The following is a 21,580-nucleotide window of genomic DNA, read 5'->3' on the forward strand; positions in this document are numbered from 1 at the left end:
CTTTTGTGGTGTAGGTGGCTTTTCACAGATGTACAGGTGTGTTTGTGACTGGTTGTCGCTGCCATACAGAGAAGAGGTTCAGTGGGTCAGTGCATTCATCCTCGTTTATCAAACATTTGATGAGTAGAACAGCTATATATGTTTATGTCATTGTATTTCCTCAATAAAATCACGTGTTCTTTGTTAAATTTATTTGATCTCATTGACTTATTAAACACTGTCTTTAAGTATGATTATTTTCCTAGGATGTTGACACCATCTATTTGACCCAAGACACCAGAGAACTTAACTTGCAGGACTTCAGCCATCTAGAGAACAGGTTAGTCTTTCATTACAGAATAATGTCCAAATTATTAAGAAAAAGTGCAAAGTCACTAACATGAACTTGACCTTTTCATATTTGCTTATCTATTGCTCCTCAGAGACTTGGTGGCCATAATTGCAGTGCTAGAGTTCAACCAGTGGTTCACCAAGCTCGCCACTAAGGACTACAAGCTGGTAAGGTCCCTTTCTCTCGCCACTAATGATGTGTTTGTTAGTCCAAGGACTCAAAACAATAATTCGTCTTGTCTTTAATAGCTGACTATAAATTAAGTCGTCCCTCCATCATGTCTACAAATAGTGAAAAGAGAGCAATCTTGTGGTGAAGTGCGTCTTTGTTTTGGGCTTTTTGCTCTGCTCACTGGTCAGTTTAAAGGAAGCCCAGTCAAGTGTTGCAGTTACGCCCTGGTGAAGATTATAGCATTCTGATTTTGCTAAAACCGTGACAGACTGTTGTTCATTGATATTATTGTGGAGAGATTTGTAGATCATGGTACTGTGTTGAATTGAATTTAGGTTTAATATAGGACTGTCAAAGTCAATGCTTCAACTCATGAGATTAATCATAAATATTATCGTATAAATCATGTATAAACGCAGATTAATCGCGCTATGTATTTTGACCGCACATGCTCCTTTACCTTAACTACGGACAGTTACCTAAAAGGTGGAGGTTGTTATACGGTTAGTGATCAGGTCAATGCAAAGATGAGTGAGGAGACTCTGCCTGGTGTGCTCCCTGGCAAATTTCACTTTAAAGTACACCCCAATGATACTTTAGATCAAACTTTTTGGAGGTTTTGAACAAATTAATGATTTGTGTTCAAGTAAAATGCAATTTTATATGATATTCTGACAACAAATGGCATTTATGTCAAAGTATTGCTTTTGTTTTTTTGCAAGTTAATTTCAATTAAGCAGGCAAGTAATGCAAAAGTTTGATTAATCTGATTAAAAATGTAATCGTTTGACAGCACAGGTTTAATATCACTTTAACTCTTCCTCCTGGTAGTTGCCTATATATTTTACCATTATTATTGGCTGCCACAAGATTAAGATTGCCCCAGCCTTTTTTTGTAAATGTCCTTCTGCAAACACTTGCAGCTAGGCAGCCATTTAAATAGTTATACAATTTTCACAAGGATATATTTATTTACTCTTCTTTAAACTGTTTGCTGTGGGCATTTGGAAAAATAATTCTATTGCAAAAGGTTTGCAGCTTTGGGATGGCTGTTTATCCAGTCCTAGCCTACATACAAGTATTATCATCCCTGCCAAGGAGGTTACATTTTCACTCATGTCTCTGTTGGTGTTTCTGCCAGCAGGATTAAGCAGAAACTGCTGGGATATTTTTTTAATGCATGTAGCAAAATTCAATTTGTTTGAAAGAAAAGAAAATTCATTATATGTTCCACCTTTAACTTTTTTGTATTTATCATAATTGTTTTTTAGTTCTATTGTCTTCATGCCCATGCCCATTCTTCATTTCTGCACAACCCTCAATCCACCTTGTGCATACCTAAAACTATCTCAGTAAGGCAATGTGTCCTTTGTTTCCCGCATCACACCCCCCTGTGTCGGTTGACTGTGAGGATCAGTCAAATGTTCTTGTGTGATAAGACCCTGAATGAGACAAAGGAGCTTCATGTCTCAGGCCGCTGCGCCCCTCCAGGTCTCCATTCCCAACTGTCTTGTATTAAGGCTTCACGCCGTCTCACCAGTTACCACACTCAGCTTCCTCAGTCCATGCAATTATCTGGCGCCTTCGTCATTGCCAGTTCCTTTTGTATTGATTTTTTAATCCCTTTTCTCACCACCATGCTATGCGCGTATTTAGGCTCAAATGCTAGCGGGAGCCCAAGTGTGCCTTTTCTATCCTAGATTAGCGGGTATTAGATGGTCACTAAAACCTTTTGTGTTTTATACAGTGTTTCTTCAATTATTTCAGTGAACACATTTTGTAAGGAAGTAGCATCTACTATTATCTATTTAGACGATATGTAAATTAAATATGTTGCTAACAAATAGTTCTCTTAGTTGATTGAATCAATTTAAACTGGACTATTCCGATTTTTTTTAGAAGACGTTTCGCATCTCATCCAATTAGTTCATGCTCACAGACTTATATTTGACAGCTGTATTCTGATGGTTTGTTGCAAGATCCAAAGTGTTTATCCTTTACAAGGACATGACCCTTTTTTAGCATGAACTGAACAGATGAAGCCTGCTCGGAAAGAAGCAAAACAATCTTAATTCCGTCGATTCAATGCCCTGAGAATACCAAGACCTGGAAGGCTTACACATCTTTTGCATTGCCTTACTGTTATCATTCCACCAATTTTAGACATTGATTATTATTATTGTAATGGCTATTTGACCTAAAATGTGTCATGGCTAAGGTCAAATTTCTGACCAGTCAGTATTTGACCTTTTATCCCTATTAGTTTGTAACCACATCTGATATGAAGCAGTGGGGGTCAAATATCAAATGTGTAGATATTTCTGTTCACTTTCCACCTGTCATAATTGCTATACATTTTTTGCCAAAACCATATCAAGTTAAACAAAGCTGATATCAATACCGATACCTTCCTTTGGCAAAACAATAGTGTGGGAAATATAAAATCCTTCTCTAGTAGCAGCTGTAAAAAAAAAACGCCATAATAATTTCTCTTTTACACAAAAATAAATGCTTATAGTTGACTTTTTCAATGCTTAGTTATGCAGATATACAAAATGAAATTGTTTATTGCATAAATTATGAATACTGTATCTATTTACCGTAGTATATTTGGCCTATATTTTGCTTCTCTTATATTGTATTATTTCTACTAAAGGATTTTATACTAATTTACTGTACTTTGTTACCATTACCAGGAGTTTATGTAATCACCAGGATTTGTCTGTCAGTTAGTGAGTTACCGTATTTTTCGGACTATAAGTCTCTCCGGAGTATACGTCGCACCGGCCGAAAATGCATAATAAAGAAGGAAAAAAACATACAGTATATACGTCGCACTCGAGTATAAGTTGCATTTTTGGGGGGCATTTATTTGATAAAATCCAAAACCAAGAATAGACATTTGAAAGGCAATTTAAAATAAATAAAGAATAGTGAACAACAGGCTGAATAAGTGTACGTTATATGAGGCATAAATAACAGGCATAAATAACCAACTTGAGAACGTGCCTGGTATGTTAACGTAACGTATTATGGTAAGAGTCATTCAAATAACTATACCATATAGAACATGATATATGTTTACCAAACAATCTGTCACTCCTAATCGCTAAACCCAATGAAGTTTTCTTCCTTGTTGTCGCTCCTGGTATGCGCCGCTTCCTTTCTTTCTGCTTCTCGATCACCGTTTTCTGCTGCATATTTCAGTACGTCCAGCTTGTAATCTGCAGTATATGATTTATTTTTCGGTGCCATTTTTGTTCAGCCCTTCTCAGTTTTTATAAGTTACCGCCAATGTTGAAATGTTCCATTTTAATAGCTACGGACACAGTAGCAGTTAGCATCCCATGACCCACAACGCACTTCTGCCATGACCCTCCCCCACCGAATTCTTATTGGTTGACGTGTGTGTGACGATTGCTGACGTGTGTTACGATTGCTGACATTTGCTTCGTCTCTTACGCGAATGAGATAAATAATATTATGTGATATTTTACGGTAATGTGTTAATAATTTCACACATAAGTCGCTCCGAAGTATATGTCGCACCCCCGACCAAACTATGAAAAAAACTGCGATTTATAATCCGAAAAATACGGTAGTTAGTTCGAAACATAACTCAAAAACGTATTGGCATATTTTAGTGGAACTTTCAGGAAATGTCAGAAAATTGATAAGGGACAAGTTATAGATTTTAGGGGTAATCCTCATCATTTTTACTATGCTACAGCACATTTACATTATGAGGCTAAACTTCTCTTTGTGTGTATGCTAGCGGCCCTGCCTCTAGGAGGGCCGCTTACAGAGACAAGGTGAGTGGATGACTGACAAGAAGCTACACTCCGATGCAGAGAGTGAACCATCTTGCAGCCTGTTAGGAAGCGAAAAACATTTAAAACAAACACTTGCAGGCAATTTTATTTATACTTCTATTAATTACGTCCATTAGGAGTTTATGTATTTGCCAGGGTTTGTAAGTCTGTCTGACTGTTTGTTAGTTAGCGACATAGCTCAAAAAAGGTATGGGCGGATTTTTAACCTTATTGCTCTTTTATCCTGCACTACAACGAGCTAATGCAACGAAATGTTGTTCCTATCTGTACTGTAAAGTTCAAATTTTAATGACAATAAAGGAAGTCTAAGTCTAATTTATCTTTCAGGAAATGTCAGAAATGGATTACATTTTGGATTCAGAATTTTTAAAATATTTTTTACAACTGGGAGATAAAGCCTGGTGGAGGTTTGCTCTCTTTGAGTGCTTTTTCTAGTTTATACTGTAATGTTGACAAGATATACACAGATTGTTACATTACTGTCAGTTTAAAATGTGCCAATTTACTGTAGCCATCCATTAAATCTGGAAGTATCATGGTAAAATTGGAATAACAAGTGAATTAACACATATGAAATACCAATAGACAACACAAACTCTTAGGACACACATTTAATTTAATCACAAAACCAATCAGAAGTTGGGCTAAGACTCATGGAGAATACCTCTTGAATCCTACTTTGTGGAGACAGTTAGAGGAAAGACTTGTTTTCTTTCTGTGCACAGGTCCATAAAGACATCCATAGATGATTTAAGTGTGGAAGAAGTTGAGATCTGTGACTGCAAACCTATCAAAAACATTTGAATGAATTGAAAAAAAAAAATCCCTCAGACACACAAAATCACAGGGTGGTTGATGTTATAGTGAATGACTCCAGCAATTCCTGTAGCTGTGATCTAATACTTGTGTCAGTAACGCAGTACATTTAACAAGAAGGAAAGAGAAAGAAATATTAATATCAATGGAGCAAGACAGGGGAAATGCCAGATAATTAAATAATTCAAGAGGTACCAGGAAAGAGTGATCAGACATGAGATTTTTTGCAAATATAAGCTTTGTGCTCTTTTTTAAATAGCATTTGAAAATTAGTTCGGAAAAATTTATTACGAGAGAAGTTGTTATTAAGTATAATCTGCAACACAAAGGCTGATCATACAGCTTTCTTGATCAATACACGATCTGTATTTATGTTCTGTTCTCGTCAGGTTGCTGATCTGAACAAGAGATATACGTAGGAGGAGAAAGGACAACAGATTAAAGATTACGTCATGATAGTGCAGCATGCATACAAAGTGTGACAGCAATGTGCAATGTTGTCATCGATCCAGTGCGGCACAGAAAGAAAATGTCTTATTTAAAGATTTCCAAATTGTTTAGTGAATGTAACATTCATCTCACATTTACTCTTTGCTTATTGGCTATGAATCCTGTCTCTAATACACAGCTTCATGGCGTAAACATGTGAACAACGGTTTCTTTCTTTCATCTTTTTTGTCCCTCGACACTCCTTTTCTGCCCTCTTCCTCTCCTCCCCACTTTGCTCTCGACCCGTCTGGGACAATGTCGCCAGTGTTTTAGACTCGCCGGGGCTGCTGGCCCAGAGCGGCAGTGCCTATTGGCAGCACTGTCAATTACCAAGAATAACAAGCACCACAATGCCTCAGTACACCTCTGGTATTTTCATGGAAAATGTTGTGTTGATGCAGATAATTAGTGAATGACTGTAAAGTATTAAAGAGTCTGCATGGCAGAGTGGAAGGCAGCACACAGCGAACTGGGTCAGTGAACATCTAGGTGGGGCTTGTACATCCAACTGTTGAATATTTCATTCTTTGTAAATATGAGTGATTTTGCTCCCACATGTGTGTCTTTTACATGTGTGATGCAATCACAGGAGCGAGACAACTTTTTTCCATTTGAAGTGTCTATAAAAATGTTGACGTGGTTCTTTGTCATGCTTCATGCTACGAAGTACCACATTTTGAACCAACTGCTTGGTATTGCATTAGTTACCATAAAATGAAAGTGGTTTTAGTGTAATTCAAATATGCATTCAAGGTCACATTGTGGTACATCACATACAGTATTTACAGTTTCCCACTTCAACATGTCTGAAAATAAGTAGGAAAAAGGTCAGTGTATGATTTGGTCTTTGAATATTATTTTCATGAATGGCAATTGAAAAAAAAAAAAAAAAAGATTGGTTTATTTATATTTATTTTGAAAAACAAAAAACCGTTGTTTCTTCCTTCTTTGTTGAAGAGCAATTACTAGATCTAAAAACTTTTATTTTCCTTTTTTGTTTAATATAAAACAAATTTAAATACCTACTAAGCAGAAACAAACCAGAACTTGCTATTTAAAGTCCTCGTTGACGGTGTTCTATCCTGCGTTGAAAATATCTATGATGATCAATATGTTTTATATATAAATGCAGGATACAACACCACACTGTTTTTGCTAGTCTGCAATCTTGTCTTTAAATAGCAACTTCCGGTTCCGATGTCGGAATATGAAAAAACATCTGTTTTTGTTCCGTTTTTTAGTTTCTGCTGACTGATGATTTAATTTTTTTGTGAGATGAAAATAAAATAAAAATCTTTTAGAAAATGAAATTTACATAAAGTTTTAGCTCTTTGATTCTGAAAATGAACAAACCTTTGTTTTTCAATTGTATTTATTTGTGTTTCAATATCAAATATACTAATCGTTTTTTGTTTTTAAATTCCCAATATTGAAAATAAAATTCAATGGCCAAAACCTCCATTGACTTTCTTTCTACCGGTAATCTTTTTTACTGACCCAAGAAGCACACCTTACCTAATACTAATAGTTCTGTTTCTCAGTGATCACTGATACATTTGGTCACATCCTGTGTTCAATTTGTACCCTTGACCAAATTTTTTGTAATGATAAAGAAAGTTTGATTTGTAGAGAACTATTAGAGTAACATAAATAAACCATATTGACTAGGCTCCAGACCCCGCAGGGAATAAGCGGTGGAAAATGGATGGATGGATGGACTTTTATAATGTATACATAACTACATGTATGAATAAATACATATTTAAGGAGTTCTAATTAATATATATATTGTTCAGTGATAAGAGTACATATAGTTTGATGACTTGTAATGACAAATAAGTAAAGGAGTATATTTGACTGAAGCATTGTTTATACAATGTACTGTACTCATCGTAAACGTGTCAACATTTTTGACAAATATATAATAAATTATAGATAATTCTTTACTTATTAATAAGATTCACTACTGAAATGAGGGTTTTTTCCTTATTCTTTTACTTTGTAAACATATTTTGCTTGAACTGTTGTTTTTTTTTATAATTCAGTTTAGCGTACCATGTTGTTAACAGAGAAAGGCCTTTAATTAAGTCCAACTGTTTATCACGTCATTGCTTTTCTTATGCTAAAAACACAAGCTTCGAGGGTACGTGTTAACAACATTATATTTGTTTTTGTGTTCCAAGTCTGCAGATGTATGTGAGCAGATCCTTCGGGTGGTGTCTCGCTCCAGCAGACTTGAGGAGTTGGTGCTAGATAACGCAGGGCTCAAAACGTGAGTATAAATGTAAACACCATAGACAAAAGGCTTGGGGCACACCTCTTCGTCAAATAATCAATCCAGGGCGGTGGTAGTTGTCTATATTCCCTCCCCGCATCTTAATTCTTCAGTTACCATCATTCTATGATATATATATATATATATATATATATATATATATATATATATATATATATATATATATATATATATATATATATATATATACCATATTTTTCGGACTATAAGTCGCAGTTTTTTTCATAGTTTGGCCGGGCTCCAGTGCGACTTATATGTTTTTTTCCTTCTTTATTATGCATTTTTGGCAGGTGCAACTTATGCTCCGAAAAATACGGTATATATATATATATATATATATATATATATATATATATATATATACACACACATATGGGACCCTTTTTCAGTCCTGACCTCAACCCCCATCCAACACCTTTGGGATAGATAAACAACAACCTTCGCCTAAGACCTCACTAATTTTTTGAAAGACGGAAACTTTGTAAGCATTGCTACAAAGGGTCACAATGATTGAAACAAGTAAAAGTCAGGGGACGTACTGCTGTGCCACAATATGTAGATAAGACTTCCTCTTATGTCTTTGACATATGCACCTGCTTTTCGTCTGTTATTTACATTGGCGAAACTTTTAGCAGCTCAATGAATTAGTCAATATGTAATTTCTGAATCCAATTTTGTATTCTGTTTTTATTTTAAAATAAAATCCCACACCACTGTGCAAAAGCTATGACTGCATATTTGAAGTTTTGGGCACTCCATGCAATCCGTATTTGATATATTTTTATATTTAACTAAACGATTAATCGACGCAGCAGAAAATAATTATACGCTTTTTTTCTAACTGATTTGATCAATTAATTGTTGAAGCCCCATTTCCTGTCCATCACTTATTGTGTACTTTGTAGGAACTCCGTATGCGTCTGTCTGTATTGTATGTTACGGACCACAAACGTCAACATTTCCAATTACATGTACCATTTACACCCCAGCTTAGTATATGTGTGTGGATATTACTGTTGCTGATGTCAGTTTTTACACGCACTGTATGCACCATTTAGTTTTCCTTCTACTCTGCAAAGGATGCTTTTTGCTATCATCGAAGCCTCCTAGCCATGCACTTACACTGTCTCTGTTACTCCTCAGTGATTTTGCCCAGAAGCTTGCTGCTGCACTCGCTCACAACCCCAGCTCAGGACTCACCACCATCAATCTGGCCAACAACCCACTTGAGGACAGAGGTATGAAATCTAAACACTGTTTACATAAGTCTGTCCTGAAAACTTTACATTTCAACAAGTATTCAGACACCTGAGGGCATACTTGCCAACCCTCGCGATTTTCCCGGGAGACTCACGAATTGCAGTGCCCCTCCCGAAAATCTCCCGGGGCAAACATTCTCCTGAATTTCTCCCGATTTCCACCCGGACAACAATATAGGGGGTGTGCCTTAAAGGCAGTGCCTTTAGCGTCCTCTACTACCTGTCGTCACGTCCGCTTCTCCTCCATACAAACAGCGTGCCGGCGCAGTCACATAATATATGCGACTTTTACACACACACACAAGTGAATGCAAGACATACTTGATCTACAGCCATACAGGTCACACTGAGGGTGGCCGTATAAACAACTTTAACACTGTTACAAATAGGCGGCACACTGTGAACCCACACCAAACACGAATGACAAACACATTTCGAGAGAACATCCGCACCGTAACACAACAGAACAAATACCCAGAACCCCTTGCAATACTAACTCTTCCGGGACGCTACAATATTCAACCCCGCCCTACCACCAAACACACCCCCCCCCCCCATCTCCAGAATTCGGAGGTCTCAAGGTTTGCAAGTATGCCTGTGGGTCTGATTTGCTAATTTTGTGAATTTATCTCTTGGACTGCAATTCATACAATCATTTGTATTTATAATGACATTATACGTTTTATAGACTAAATGTATTTTTTTACTATTTATCTTGCATTATAATTGAATGAGTTGTATACAGTACTTCATCCATCCGTTTTCTACCGCTTGTCTTTCGCCACTTCATCAAAGCTGTATACAGTATTATTGCTGGGTTGCAATCACTTGACTTAGAGGCACTTCTCGGTTTCACGCAATGGTCGAGAGCCCCATTAGGTTACTGTTTTTACCTGAATCAGTGCAGATTTGGGTGTATTTTGAAAGGTTTAGAGGCAAATATAAGTGATGATGAAAACAATATTTAAAATGGGATGGAGGGGATTTTTACACTCTTAAGAAAAATATATTTTTTAAAGATTTAAACTATTTATCCTCACTAAGAGGTTACTGCTGAACTTCGACCTCCTTCATTTGACACTGATGGTATTTAGGGAAGAAAAGATTGGAGGCACATCATGTCTTTACATACGGAGGGATCCACAAATTAAACATTAATCCGTAAAAGACAAAGTTGGACTTATTTGTGCATTGCTAAATACCGTATTTGATTGACATAACGAGTGCTCTGCTGCTGTGATCGTGACGCTAATGATAAAAAGGATATGTTTGTTTGCAGTTGATTTCCTGCTACAAATATTAGTTTAATCTACAATTTATGTCTGCAGTTGGTTTTATGATGTGAAGTTCATATTTTATCTCATTATTTAGCTATAGATGTCCCTGTTGTTCAGCAATGTTTGCTAACGATATTAAGATTCAGTATACGCTGTTGAGCCTACAAGAGATTGACTTTATTAATACTATTAAGGATATTTTCTTGATGCTAACAAATATGACCAAAGACGCTATAATGTGGTCATCTGTGTTGAATAAAGCACTTGGCTTTCCTGCCCAACAACAACTAAGCTCCTAGTTTCTGTTATAAAAATCTAGAAAGAAAATACGGTGGATTGGACCAACAATTAAAATATATATTACTAGGACTTAACATGACGTTAGTTTATTTGCACAACCAGATCTTCGTAGTTATATTCAGGCATAGCAACCACAAAAGAACACAAACTAATGTGATCTATTGTGCTCTCAAACACTACTAATATAGTAGAGAATAAACTACATTGCATCACAGAAAGTTTCTCAAACAAATCAAATGTTCAAACAAACATTTTACAAAGCGATCGCTGCGGATGAAGATGATGAGAGTGATATTTTTTAAAAGCCATTTCCTTCGACGCAATTTTGTTTTTGCCTAACTTCTTTACCTTTAAAAAAACACTCCTTTCTGGACTCTATGAAAGGTCTTTCCTTTCTCTCTATTTGAACAACTGGAACACCCAAGAACAGAACAGCAATAGGCATTTTCTGCTCAAACTTTACACTCACAATCACTTGTTTTAATGCTACCCTCAAGCTGCTTGACCATCATGTGAATTAAGCTGCAAGGAAGAAAAACGGATATGACATCATATGTAACCCAGCTATATATTGTCACAAACAGCGCTGTCGTCTTCCTTTAAGAAGGACAGTTTAAGTATTTTTCTAATTATCTGTTTGCTAAATTATAATATGTATGTTTTATGAACCAGAATACACTTAGTACAATTAATCATCAATTCAAAATAACTTTTAGCAGTATCAATCTGAACTTTATTTTGACTTTCGGTACACACAATAAAACTCTGATACGTCATAAGCAACATGTTAAATATTTTGCATCCACTGTTATTGTCTGTTTTCTCACAGGTATCTCCTCTCTTGGTGTTCAGTTTGCAAAGCTTCGTATTGGGCTTAAGCATTTAAACTTCTCCAAAACCTCAGTGTCACCCAAAGGTATGTATTGTCCTTGTCTGCTGTAAATAATGTGTGGGGAAAACTGTCAAAATTGTATCACTGCGTTGTGTTCTTGCAATTTGTTTTCATTAACACTAGGGTTATTCCAATCAGGGTTTCATGCTGCCAATTTCGATACCGTTCATCCATGAGTGAGATCAGCCGATACCAATACTGATCACATGTATTAACTGTGAATGTTTCTATTTAATTATATTGAGTGGTATTGACCGTGTAACCATATCAACACAAACTATAAACAAGTTCCTTATTTTCTTTTATTATGGGCCTAAAGACATAAATCGGCAACGGCCAATCTCATATTATATTTTTCACGAATATCAGCCAATACTGATTGGTGGCTGATCGATCGACACACCCCTCATTAACACGCTTGTTGTGAGCCGATCTAATTCACAGCTTGATCTAATGTTTCTACTGTTGGGATGCTCTTGGCACTGAATTGCTGCACTAATCACATCATGTGTGGGTGGGTGAAAAACAAGTGGCAAAACATGTGAATAGAGTTTAATATTGCTTCGGTGACTCTTTTCCACCCTATCGACAAGTGCTCATTGTTATGCTGGAAACGTCCAGCTTGTAATTGAATGCCAAATGTGAAGAAGCTTCCAGAATTCCGCAACAGATGTGATGCTAATATCTAGATTAAATGCAAGTGTTGTCAATAACTGCTTGCAGGTAAAATTCTGTCTCAGTTTACCACCAAAGTAACCACTGCATCCCTGAAGACATGGTCTTCAGGGATGCAGTGTAAACAGCTTTGCCAGAGGGCAATCAATGAAGAGCTATCATTTTCCACAGGGTAGTGTTGCTTCAACAAAGCTCAGCTCAGCTGCTGCAGCTGAAGTGCTGATCTATGAGCCAAACTCCCAAACAGCCAAGTGCTCAGAACAATATCCAGGGTGCCTACGGCTCCTTGGAATTTTTGGAAGACTCCAAATCAGTCCCAGAGAAGCAACTAACAATTTGTAGTCATGTTGTTGTCACAATAGGCAATACATTCAATAATAGCTAACGTTAGTAGCTAGACTTTGCTAAATGGCATTTATTAGCTAACAACACACATAGCTAATGTGCGTGTTATGTTTGGGTGGATTACAAGTCATTACGTACTGAAATCCGCAATATGGCGGGATGTAATGCTTAAAACACATTGGAAAGATAGCTTTCTCTTGGCAGCCGCATAAAAGTTGTAACCATCCCCTTTAACTATGGATTTGGTACTTTTATAGGTACCAACCCAAGTCTGTCAGTACTACCAGGTACTGATTCAAGTCAAATCAATCAATGCCATATTTCAATACCATTGTTGCACGTGATGTCACGCCCAATTGCCGACTGGCACCGGCTCAAGCACTTGGCTGAGAAACAAGCAGTCAAGCACTCAGTCGGACTGCCTCTAGGTAATGTAACAATTTTCAATACCAACAAAGCAAATAGAATGTGCTTGAAGGTACAGTGAGGCTCCACTTTTCAAAATGTGCTAGCTCAATGCAAGTTTACATTTACATTTTCAAAATGTGCTAGCTCAATGTGAATTTACATTGAATTTGCTGTAGACATGCAACTGATTAGCATTAGCATTGCAACACCTTCAAATTTGGCAATCAAAACTGACACTAAGCGCCTGATTTACTGAGATCCAAACACCACGCCATAGTCAGCGTGTGCAAACAAAAACATTTGTGGCCGTGTTGCATGCGATCTACTCAGACTGCTTGAGCAACTGAGAAGTTGTGCAGACCGCCTTATTTAAATGACGATTTTGCGTATATTATTACAGGGCATTCCCACAGAGACGCTCTCATTTACTGCACATTCATGTTATCATGCTCCTACCTGTTGCTGTTTGCTATGTTTTCAAACAAGCAGGAAACATCTACACATTTTTAAAGGCATTTTAGAAGCAGACATGCGGGGCATCTACAGTGACACCACTTTTCTTATTTTTTTCTTAACCACTGAAGGTGCATTGGAAGGGAGGGTGCACTTACTACACTCAAAACGCAAAAATGCATATTTCAAGAAGAATTTTTCATACAAGAAATATTTTAATAATATACATTATATGTGGAAAAAAACGAACATAAAAAAATAGGACACCAAAACGCATCAATTTAATTAGTTTCATTCAGCCCCTTAAGTCTTCTAGCAGCTATAAAATTATGTATCTGAAAGGGCGATATGTCTATGCCGGGCTGGGCGTAGCGTGGGAGGCGGCGGGAATTCTCAGGTACCGGGAATGGGTATCGTATTGTTTCAAATGTGAAAGATGTCATGTCTGTTGATCATGTTTTTGTTTAGTTATGTTCTGCTTGGTTTTTGGACACTTTTTAGTTGCTGCTTTCACTCCCTTGCCTTGTCACCATGACTACTCATTAGTTTCACCTGTCTGACGTTTTGCACTTGCGCACCTGTCACAAATCATGTCTGTATTATTTAAGCCCATTGTTGCCAGGAAGTCAGCCTGGCGACATTAACTCTGTTAACTCTGATATCTCCATGATAATGCGTCCATGCCATAGTTCTATGATCTTTCCATGCTTGACCAAGTAAGTTTTGTTTTATGTCCTTAGTCTGTTTATGTGTTAATTTTGTTCATAGCCAAGTTTGTACTTCCGCCCTTGTGCGCGCTTTTCGTTTTGTTCCTTTTGTTAGTGTTTAAATAAATATGTCCTTACCTTCACGCCTTGCCCGCTCCAACTTTCCTTTGCATTCCGGGAAAACAAACCATCCCATAGTCCACGTATTGACAAAAAGGTACCCATCCCTACCTATTAAATGTAGTGCTACTTTTTCTCTTACATCAAAACACTGGACTGACTTGGTTGCGTTGAAGATGGCTAAATAACATGAATCCAACTAACTTCCAACAGTTATATTCCTTTGGTACAATTATGTGCATTGAGTTCTTTATGTCCTGTTTATAAATGATGTTACGGTACTCTCATGTTACAAACCCTCAAATGAATACATTCAGAGTCCTATTCAAGACCCTGTCTCGAACAATAAGTGTGAGACGTGTGTCATGTCCAAGATATGACTCATACATTAGACATGACACGCGTCATCAACTATATACGTCATACATCAGTGTCATGCACACCCAAGGGTCAATATTTAAAGACATTCATTATTTAATTTCCGTTATTACACCGGAGGAATTCAAAGCAACAGTTGGGGCCTGACTATGTCAAAGCAGATTCTATACAAAAAGAAAACACAATCACTACAACAGATCAATGTGTTCAATTCCATAACCACTATTTCAGGTTACCATAGGTTGTCTAGAAAAAGGCTAATGTGTCACACTGAGGTTTTATCTTACATTAAAAAATATATAAAGTTGTTGCATTTCCTCCACACAACCAACAGACTCTCCATACCTTCACTTGGCAGTCCACTGCTATTCATTTCCCCAGTTATTTCCTTCAGTATGCAGTCAAAACATCAAGTGGAGCCATAAGGGATCTGAAATATGCTGACACTGCTTTTGCATGGCCGTGTGTGCGTGCTTGTTTTTCAGGGGTGAACAGCCTTTGTCAGTCACTGAGTGCCAACCCGTCCATCCCCAGCAGTCTCGTCCACCTGGACCTCTCAGGGAACATCCTCAGAGGAGACGACATGCAGGTACTGTACATACAAAAAATGTATTTCTCTTTAGGCCTGAAGACATTTTTGGATGCAATTTGATAAACTGGAATAGTTCCGCACAATGGAGTAACAACCAAAACCAGAACTTCCACATGTCAGTAATGTATACAATAATAATTACATTTCTGATGGATGTTGTAGTCCCCCAATGACAGATGACAACACTGATTTGATTAATCTTCAGAAACAAGTCTTAGGAAAAAGCTGATAGAACAACAAAATGTCAGTTATACTATAGAATCAAAGCAGACTTATTTCTTACTGGTTTTTTGTGTGTTTTTTTAGCATTTCTACCATTTTTTGAGCCAACCCAACCACCTGACAACACTTGACCTCTCCAACACGGACTGCTCATTGGACCAGGTGAGTCTTACTGTGTAAAGATATGTTGTCAAAGACATATAATCCACAGCAGTGCATACAAACCCTGTTTCCATATGAGTTGGGAAATTGTGTTAGATGTAAATATAAACGGAATACAATGATTTGCAAATCATTTTCAACCCATATTCAGTTGAATATGCTACAAAAACAACATATTTGATGTTCAAACTGATAAACATTTTTTTTTTTGCAAATAATCATTAACTTTAGAAATTGATGCCAGCAACACGTGACAAAGAAGTTGGGAAAGGTGGCAATAAATACTGATAAAGTTGAGGAATGCTCATCAAACACTTATTTGGAACATCCCGCAGGTGAACAGGCAAATTGGGAACAGGTGGGTGCCATGATTGGGTATAAAAGTAGATTTCATGAAATGCTCAGTCATTCACAAACAAGGATGGGGCGAGGGTCACCACTTTGTCAACAAATGCGTGAGCAAATTGTTGAACAGTTTAAGAAAAACCTTTCTCAACCAGCTATTGCAAGGAATTTTGGGATTTCACCATCTACGGTCCGTAATATCATCAAAGGGTTCAGAGAATCTGGAGAAATCACTGCACGTAAGCAGCTAAGCCCATGACCTTCGATCCCTCAGGCTGTACTGCATCAACAAGCGACATCAGTGTGTAAAGGATATCACCACATGGGCTCAGGAACACTTCAGAAACCCACTGTCAGTAACTACAGTTGGTCGCTACATCTGTAAGTGCAAGTTAAAACTCTCCTATGCAAGGCGAAAACCGTTTATCAACAACACCCAGAAACGCCGTCGGCTTCGCTGGGCCTGAGTTCATCTAAGATGGACTGATACAAAGTGGAAAAGTGTTCTGTGGTCTGACTAGTCCACATTTCAAATTGTTTTTGGAAACTGTGGACGTCGTGTCCTCCGGACCAAAGAGGAAAAGAACCATCCGGATTGTTATAGGCACAAAGTTGAAAAGCTAGCATCTGTGATGGTATGGGGGTGTATTAGTGCCTGAGACATGGGTAACTTACACATCTGTGAAGGCACCATTAATGCTGAAAGGTACATACGGGTTTTGGAGCAACATATGTTACCATCCAAGCAACGTTACCATGGACGCCCCTGCTTATTTCAGCAAGACAATGCCAAGCCACGTGTTACATCAACGTGGCTTCATAGTAAAAGAGTGCGGGTACTAGACTGGCCTGCCTGTAGTCCAGGCCTGTCTCCCATTGAAAATGTGTGGCGCATTATGAAGCCTAAAATAGCACAACGGAGACCCCCGGACTGTTGAACAACTTAAGCTGTACATCAAGCAAGAATGGGAAAGAATTCCACCTGAGAAGCTTAAAAAATGTGTCTCCTCAGTTCCCAAACGTTTACTGAGTGTTGTTAAAAGGAAAGGCCATGTAACACAGTGGTGAACATGCCCTTTCCCAACTACTTTGGCACGTGTTTCAGCCATGAAATTCTAAGTTAATTATTATTTGCACAAAAAAAATAAAGTTTATGAGTTTGAACATCAAATATGTTGTCTTTGTAGTGCATTCAATTGAATATGGGTTGAAAAGGATTTGCAAATTATTGTATTCCGTTTATATTTACATCCAACACAATTTCCCAACTCATATGGAAACGGGGTTTGTACATTTGAAGTAGTAGTTGCTGTTTGTGTCACATTAGATGCAACAGAAAACACTTTGTTGATTGTACTGTGTGATGTATTGCACAGGGTTTGCCTGCCAGATCCATCTTATTGATTCGTCTGAAATGCAGCCAGCTGTCAGTCTGTCACAGGAGATATTGATCTGAGCTTTTAAACAAAAATATATAGTAATTATATCTTAAAATGACACATCTTTAAAGACATTTAGACGCTGAAGTGGCTTATAAATAGAAATGCAAGTTCTCTGCCAGGGTGACATCAGATTACCTAATTTCAGTGGTCTATATTATTGATGGACATCCCTGAATCTCTCTTTTTGTGCTACTTGTGTCAGTGACCAGAGTTGTGTGCATTGGTAGTAAGGAAGACTGCAACGATTCATCGATTCATTTGATGAGAAAAAAAAGCTTCCATTTGTATCTTGTTGCTTTGATAATTCATTTAATAGAAATGTATCAAATTCAGACCGCTCCAATAATAAGCACATGAGAGCGGGGCCCTACCGTGATTTAGGTCATGCTGCGAGTGATGTGGTCACTGTGTGTGCATGGATGAGGACAGCGGAGTGCCAAGAGAGTTGGCTCAAAGAAAAGGGAGAAAGAGAGAAAAGGGCCCAAAGAAAATGAGATAAACTATAATTTTTTTGCAATCTTTCAAAACAAATAATGAGAGATGTCATGGTGAAGCGTTTTCACTGTCAAACGGCGCTGGCATTTCACAACAGCACTACATAAATGAGGCAGCACATGTGGAAAAAACAGCCTGCATATTTAAGAGCAGCAAACAAGCAGAAACAAGGTAAAAGTCTATTTTGGTAGCTAACGCCATCTTACATGTTTAACTTGCATAACGAATGTGTTATTCATACACATGGGTGCATGTAAGGACATGTTTGCATGTACAGTGTGCATGTTAATGCTAACGAGTTGTCTGTCCAGAAATCAAACATCACTCTTCCAATGAATACCTTTTTTAAATGTGCATGTAATAAATTAATTACATTGTCACTCAATATATTACACTTAATCAGAGAGTATTTTTTTCAGTTTGTTTGTTTTTATTTATTTTGTTTTACTTGGTTTTTAGTTTGTTTTTAACGTAACTTTTTATTTATATAGGTAATATATAGTGATGCTTCTGTGGTAAAAGTGCAATTTCAATGGTATGTGCATTTACAAGAAGTAACAATAAAGGTCCATCCATCCATCCATTTTCTACCGCTTGTCCTTTTCGGGGCCACGGTGGGTGCTGGAGCCTATCCAAGCTGCATTCGGGCGGAATGCGGGGTACACCCTGGACAAGTCAACACCTCATCGCAGAGCCAACACAGATAGACAGACAACAATCACACTCACATTCACACACTAGGGACCATTTTAGTGTTGCCAATCAACCTATCCCCAGGTGCATGTAAGGTCAATAACTAAAATCCCTGTTTAACTATTTTGCGTGAAAGACGTGTATATAACAAATGATTCCATATATTACTGTATTTTCCGCACTATAAGGCGCACCGGCAGGCCCGGCCCTAACCAATCTGGCGCCCTAGGCAAGATTTTAGGTGGCGCCCCCCCACATCGGCAGTGAAGTGTACATACTCACAAGAAACTGAATAGCTTTGTCTTTGACCTTTTTTTTTTTTACTTACAACTATACCTAATATATAAAGGGGTGGAAAAGTGACTATTACCTGCAGGGCAAACATTAGCTAACCAGAAGGCAATAACAATGTAAACAAAAAACACCTGCTTAAAAGATCTAATACAAATGTCCCTGAGGAATGTAAGGTGGGAGTACTGTAATTACCTAACGTTACATTATTATTTTCCATAACAATTTAGCCCCCTCCACAATATTAACCCGACGTTAAAACAGAACTAGCTATTTATTGATTAGCAATTGCCGAATCATGTAACATTAGCTTAATGCTAAAAAGCCAGCTACTATCACATTCTGTGACAGACAAATAATTTCATGTAGGCTAACGTTACCTACCTGCTACCTCTGTCTTTTCTCGTTTCTCCTCCTCTTCTTTTCCCTTTTTTCTTCCCTGGGCACCTGACAGTTTTGGCCGTTTTGACATCTTGTGTTGATTTTTTGATGTGGTGACGTCCAAAAAGAGTCATGATACGGGAAGGGAGGGGGCGCATCGTGCGGTGGGAGGGGGGGGCGTAATGTTGTAACAAATAATATTTCTATTAAATAGGCTTTACTTTGCATTTTAATTAACGTGGGATTATTTTTTGTATTTAGAAATAATAGTACCAACTTTTTTTTCTTTTTCTTTTTTTCTCCAACATTTGTGGCACTGGCGTGGCGCCTCCTGATGGACGGCGCCCTTAGCATTTGCCTATACGGCCTATGCCACGGGCCGGCCCTGCGCACCGGATTAAAAGGCGCACCTTCAATACATGGCCTATTTTAAAACTTTGTTCATGTATAAGGCGCACCGCATTATAAGGCGCATAGAATAGACGCTACAGTAGAGGCTAGGGTTACGTTATGCATCCATTAGATGGAGCTGCGCTAAAGGGAATGTCAACAAAACAAATAGTGATTGTACTGACACTTCTACTTGCTGCTCTCTGTTCAACAACCCACTGTTCGAGTTTGTCCTCCAACTGTAGCCATCTCGCTTTGTTCCCTTGGAAACTCTGTTTAGTCTTCTTTACTTGGTGCAGGTCATCATGTTGCTTCCTTCACTTCCGCACCATTGATTTGTTAATGTTAAATTCTCTCGCTGCTGCTCTATTCCCGTGTTCTACTGCGTGACTGATCGCCTTGAGTTTAAACTCTGCGTCATAAGCGTGTCTCTTAATAGGAGCCATTTTTGGGTCTTTACATAAAGTTTAGGTCTCGCAACTACGGGACTTAATTTTCCCCCGTAGAAGAAGAAGTTCTTCTTCTACGGTAGGCAGCCGCCGACTTCATTTGCAGTGGTTCTTAACCTGGGTTCGAGCGAACCCTATGGGTTCAGTGAGTCGGCTTCAGGGGTTCGGCAGAGCCTCCGACGCGGAGGTCAAGACACGCCCGACTCATCTTGTAAACAAAAACTTCTCCCTGTCGACGTATTATGGATACCCCCAAACAATGTTCCCTCTAATTTTCCATATGGTGAGCAAATGCAAAATCTCCTTGAGCATTCATGTGGAGCACATGTGAGCGTTGTCAGACGTGCACATGTACTGTGGTCACACCTGCAGCACACCTGTCCCAAACCTGACTAAATAACAAGTTTAATGTTTTATTATTGTAATCAAATGACAGCTGTCACTTCCATGAGATTATTTTCTCATATAAGTGTTTTGGCCCACTTACAATGTCAATAACATATTGTTTTTCATGAGCTGTGTACTAGTATTATTTGTCTGGGTGGAGGTCCTGCTTTGGAAATAATTTGTACCCTTTTCAGATATCACATTTAGTTCCCACTAAAACATTCACATGTTGCACAATGAGATGTAAACAGGGGATTATGTGTACATTCCTGTAACTTTCCGTTTGTAAAATATATCTTTATTAGTATTTCTTTAATATAATAACATAATTTTATGATTACGGTTCGGGTTCGGTGAATGCGCATATGAAACTGGTGGGGTTCGGTACCTCCAATAAGGTTAAGAACCACTGTTCTACGGTAAGCAGTCGCCGACTTCATTTTCCCCCGTAGAAGAAGAAGTGCTTCTTCTTCTACGGTAAGCAGCCGTAGAAGGGGGAAAATGAAGTCGACGTAGTTACTGTAGTTGCGAGACCTGTTGTGGCTCAATATTGGTCCATATATAAGGCGCACCGGATTATAAGGCGCACTGTCAGCTTTTGAGGAAATTGGAGGTTTTTAGGTGCGCCTTACAGTGCGGAAAATACGGTACTCGATTATTGTAATAATTGATAGCTGCAGCCTTCGTTGCTTGAAAGCAACACTTAAATGACTGGACCTCGTTTATTTTAAGACATGTTACACATATTAAAATGAAACTCAGCTGTCTCTTATTGTGATTTTTAAATTATATTTGTTTGTTTTTTTAAGGTTTGTTCTTCTCTTCTGCGTGGGTCAGTACAACACCTGTCTGTCCTTAATGTTTCAAAGAGCGTCTTCCCTCACAGGTAAGAACCCTTCTGGTTTTGATAAGCCCTGGCACCCTCAACACTGTAAATTATATCTGCACATGTTCAGTTAAAGTTAAAAGTTAAAGTACCAA

The 21,580-nt window shown here is 38.0% G+C and overlaps 1 protein-coding gene across 2 annotated transcripts in view; it reads left to right on the top strand.

Moving 5' to 3' along the window:
* Positions 1 to 21,580, top strand: part of LOC133598614 (F-actin-uncapping protein LRRC16A-like) — a 135,690-nt gene that overhangs the window by 66,910 nt on the left and 47,200 nt on the right. For both annotated transcript variants that reach the window (XM_061951344.1, XM_061951337.1), the window contains exons 7-15: positions 15 to 85; positions 246 to 319; positions 423 to 498; positions 7,824 to 7,912; positions 9,080 to 9,174; positions 11,602 to 11,688; positions 15,236 to 15,339; positions 15,649 to 15,726; positions 21,409 to 21,485. In XM_061951344.1, the coding sequence (XP_061807328.1) occupies positions 15 to 85; positions 246 to 319; positions 423 to 498; positions 7,824 to 7,912; positions 9,080 to 9,174; positions 11,602 to 11,688; positions 15,236 to 15,339; positions 15,649 to 15,726; positions 21,409 to 21,485 (751 nt within the window). The remainder of the gene's footprint in view (positions 1 to 14; positions 86 to 245; positions 320 to 422; positions 499 to 7,823; positions 7,913 to 9,079; positions 9,175 to 11,601; positions 11,689 to 15,235; positions 15,340 to 15,648; positions 15,727 to 21,408; positions 21,486 to 21,580) is intronic.

The sequence above is a fragment of the Nerophis lumbriciformis genome, linkage group LG04, assembly GCF_033978685.3.
Source record: "Nerophis lumbriciformis linkage group LG04, RoL_Nlum_v2.1, whole genome shotgun sequence".
Classification (NCBI taxonomy): domain Eukaryota; kingdom Metazoa; phylum Chordata; class Actinopteri; order Syngnathiformes; family Syngnathidae; genus Nerophis; species Nerophis lumbriciformis.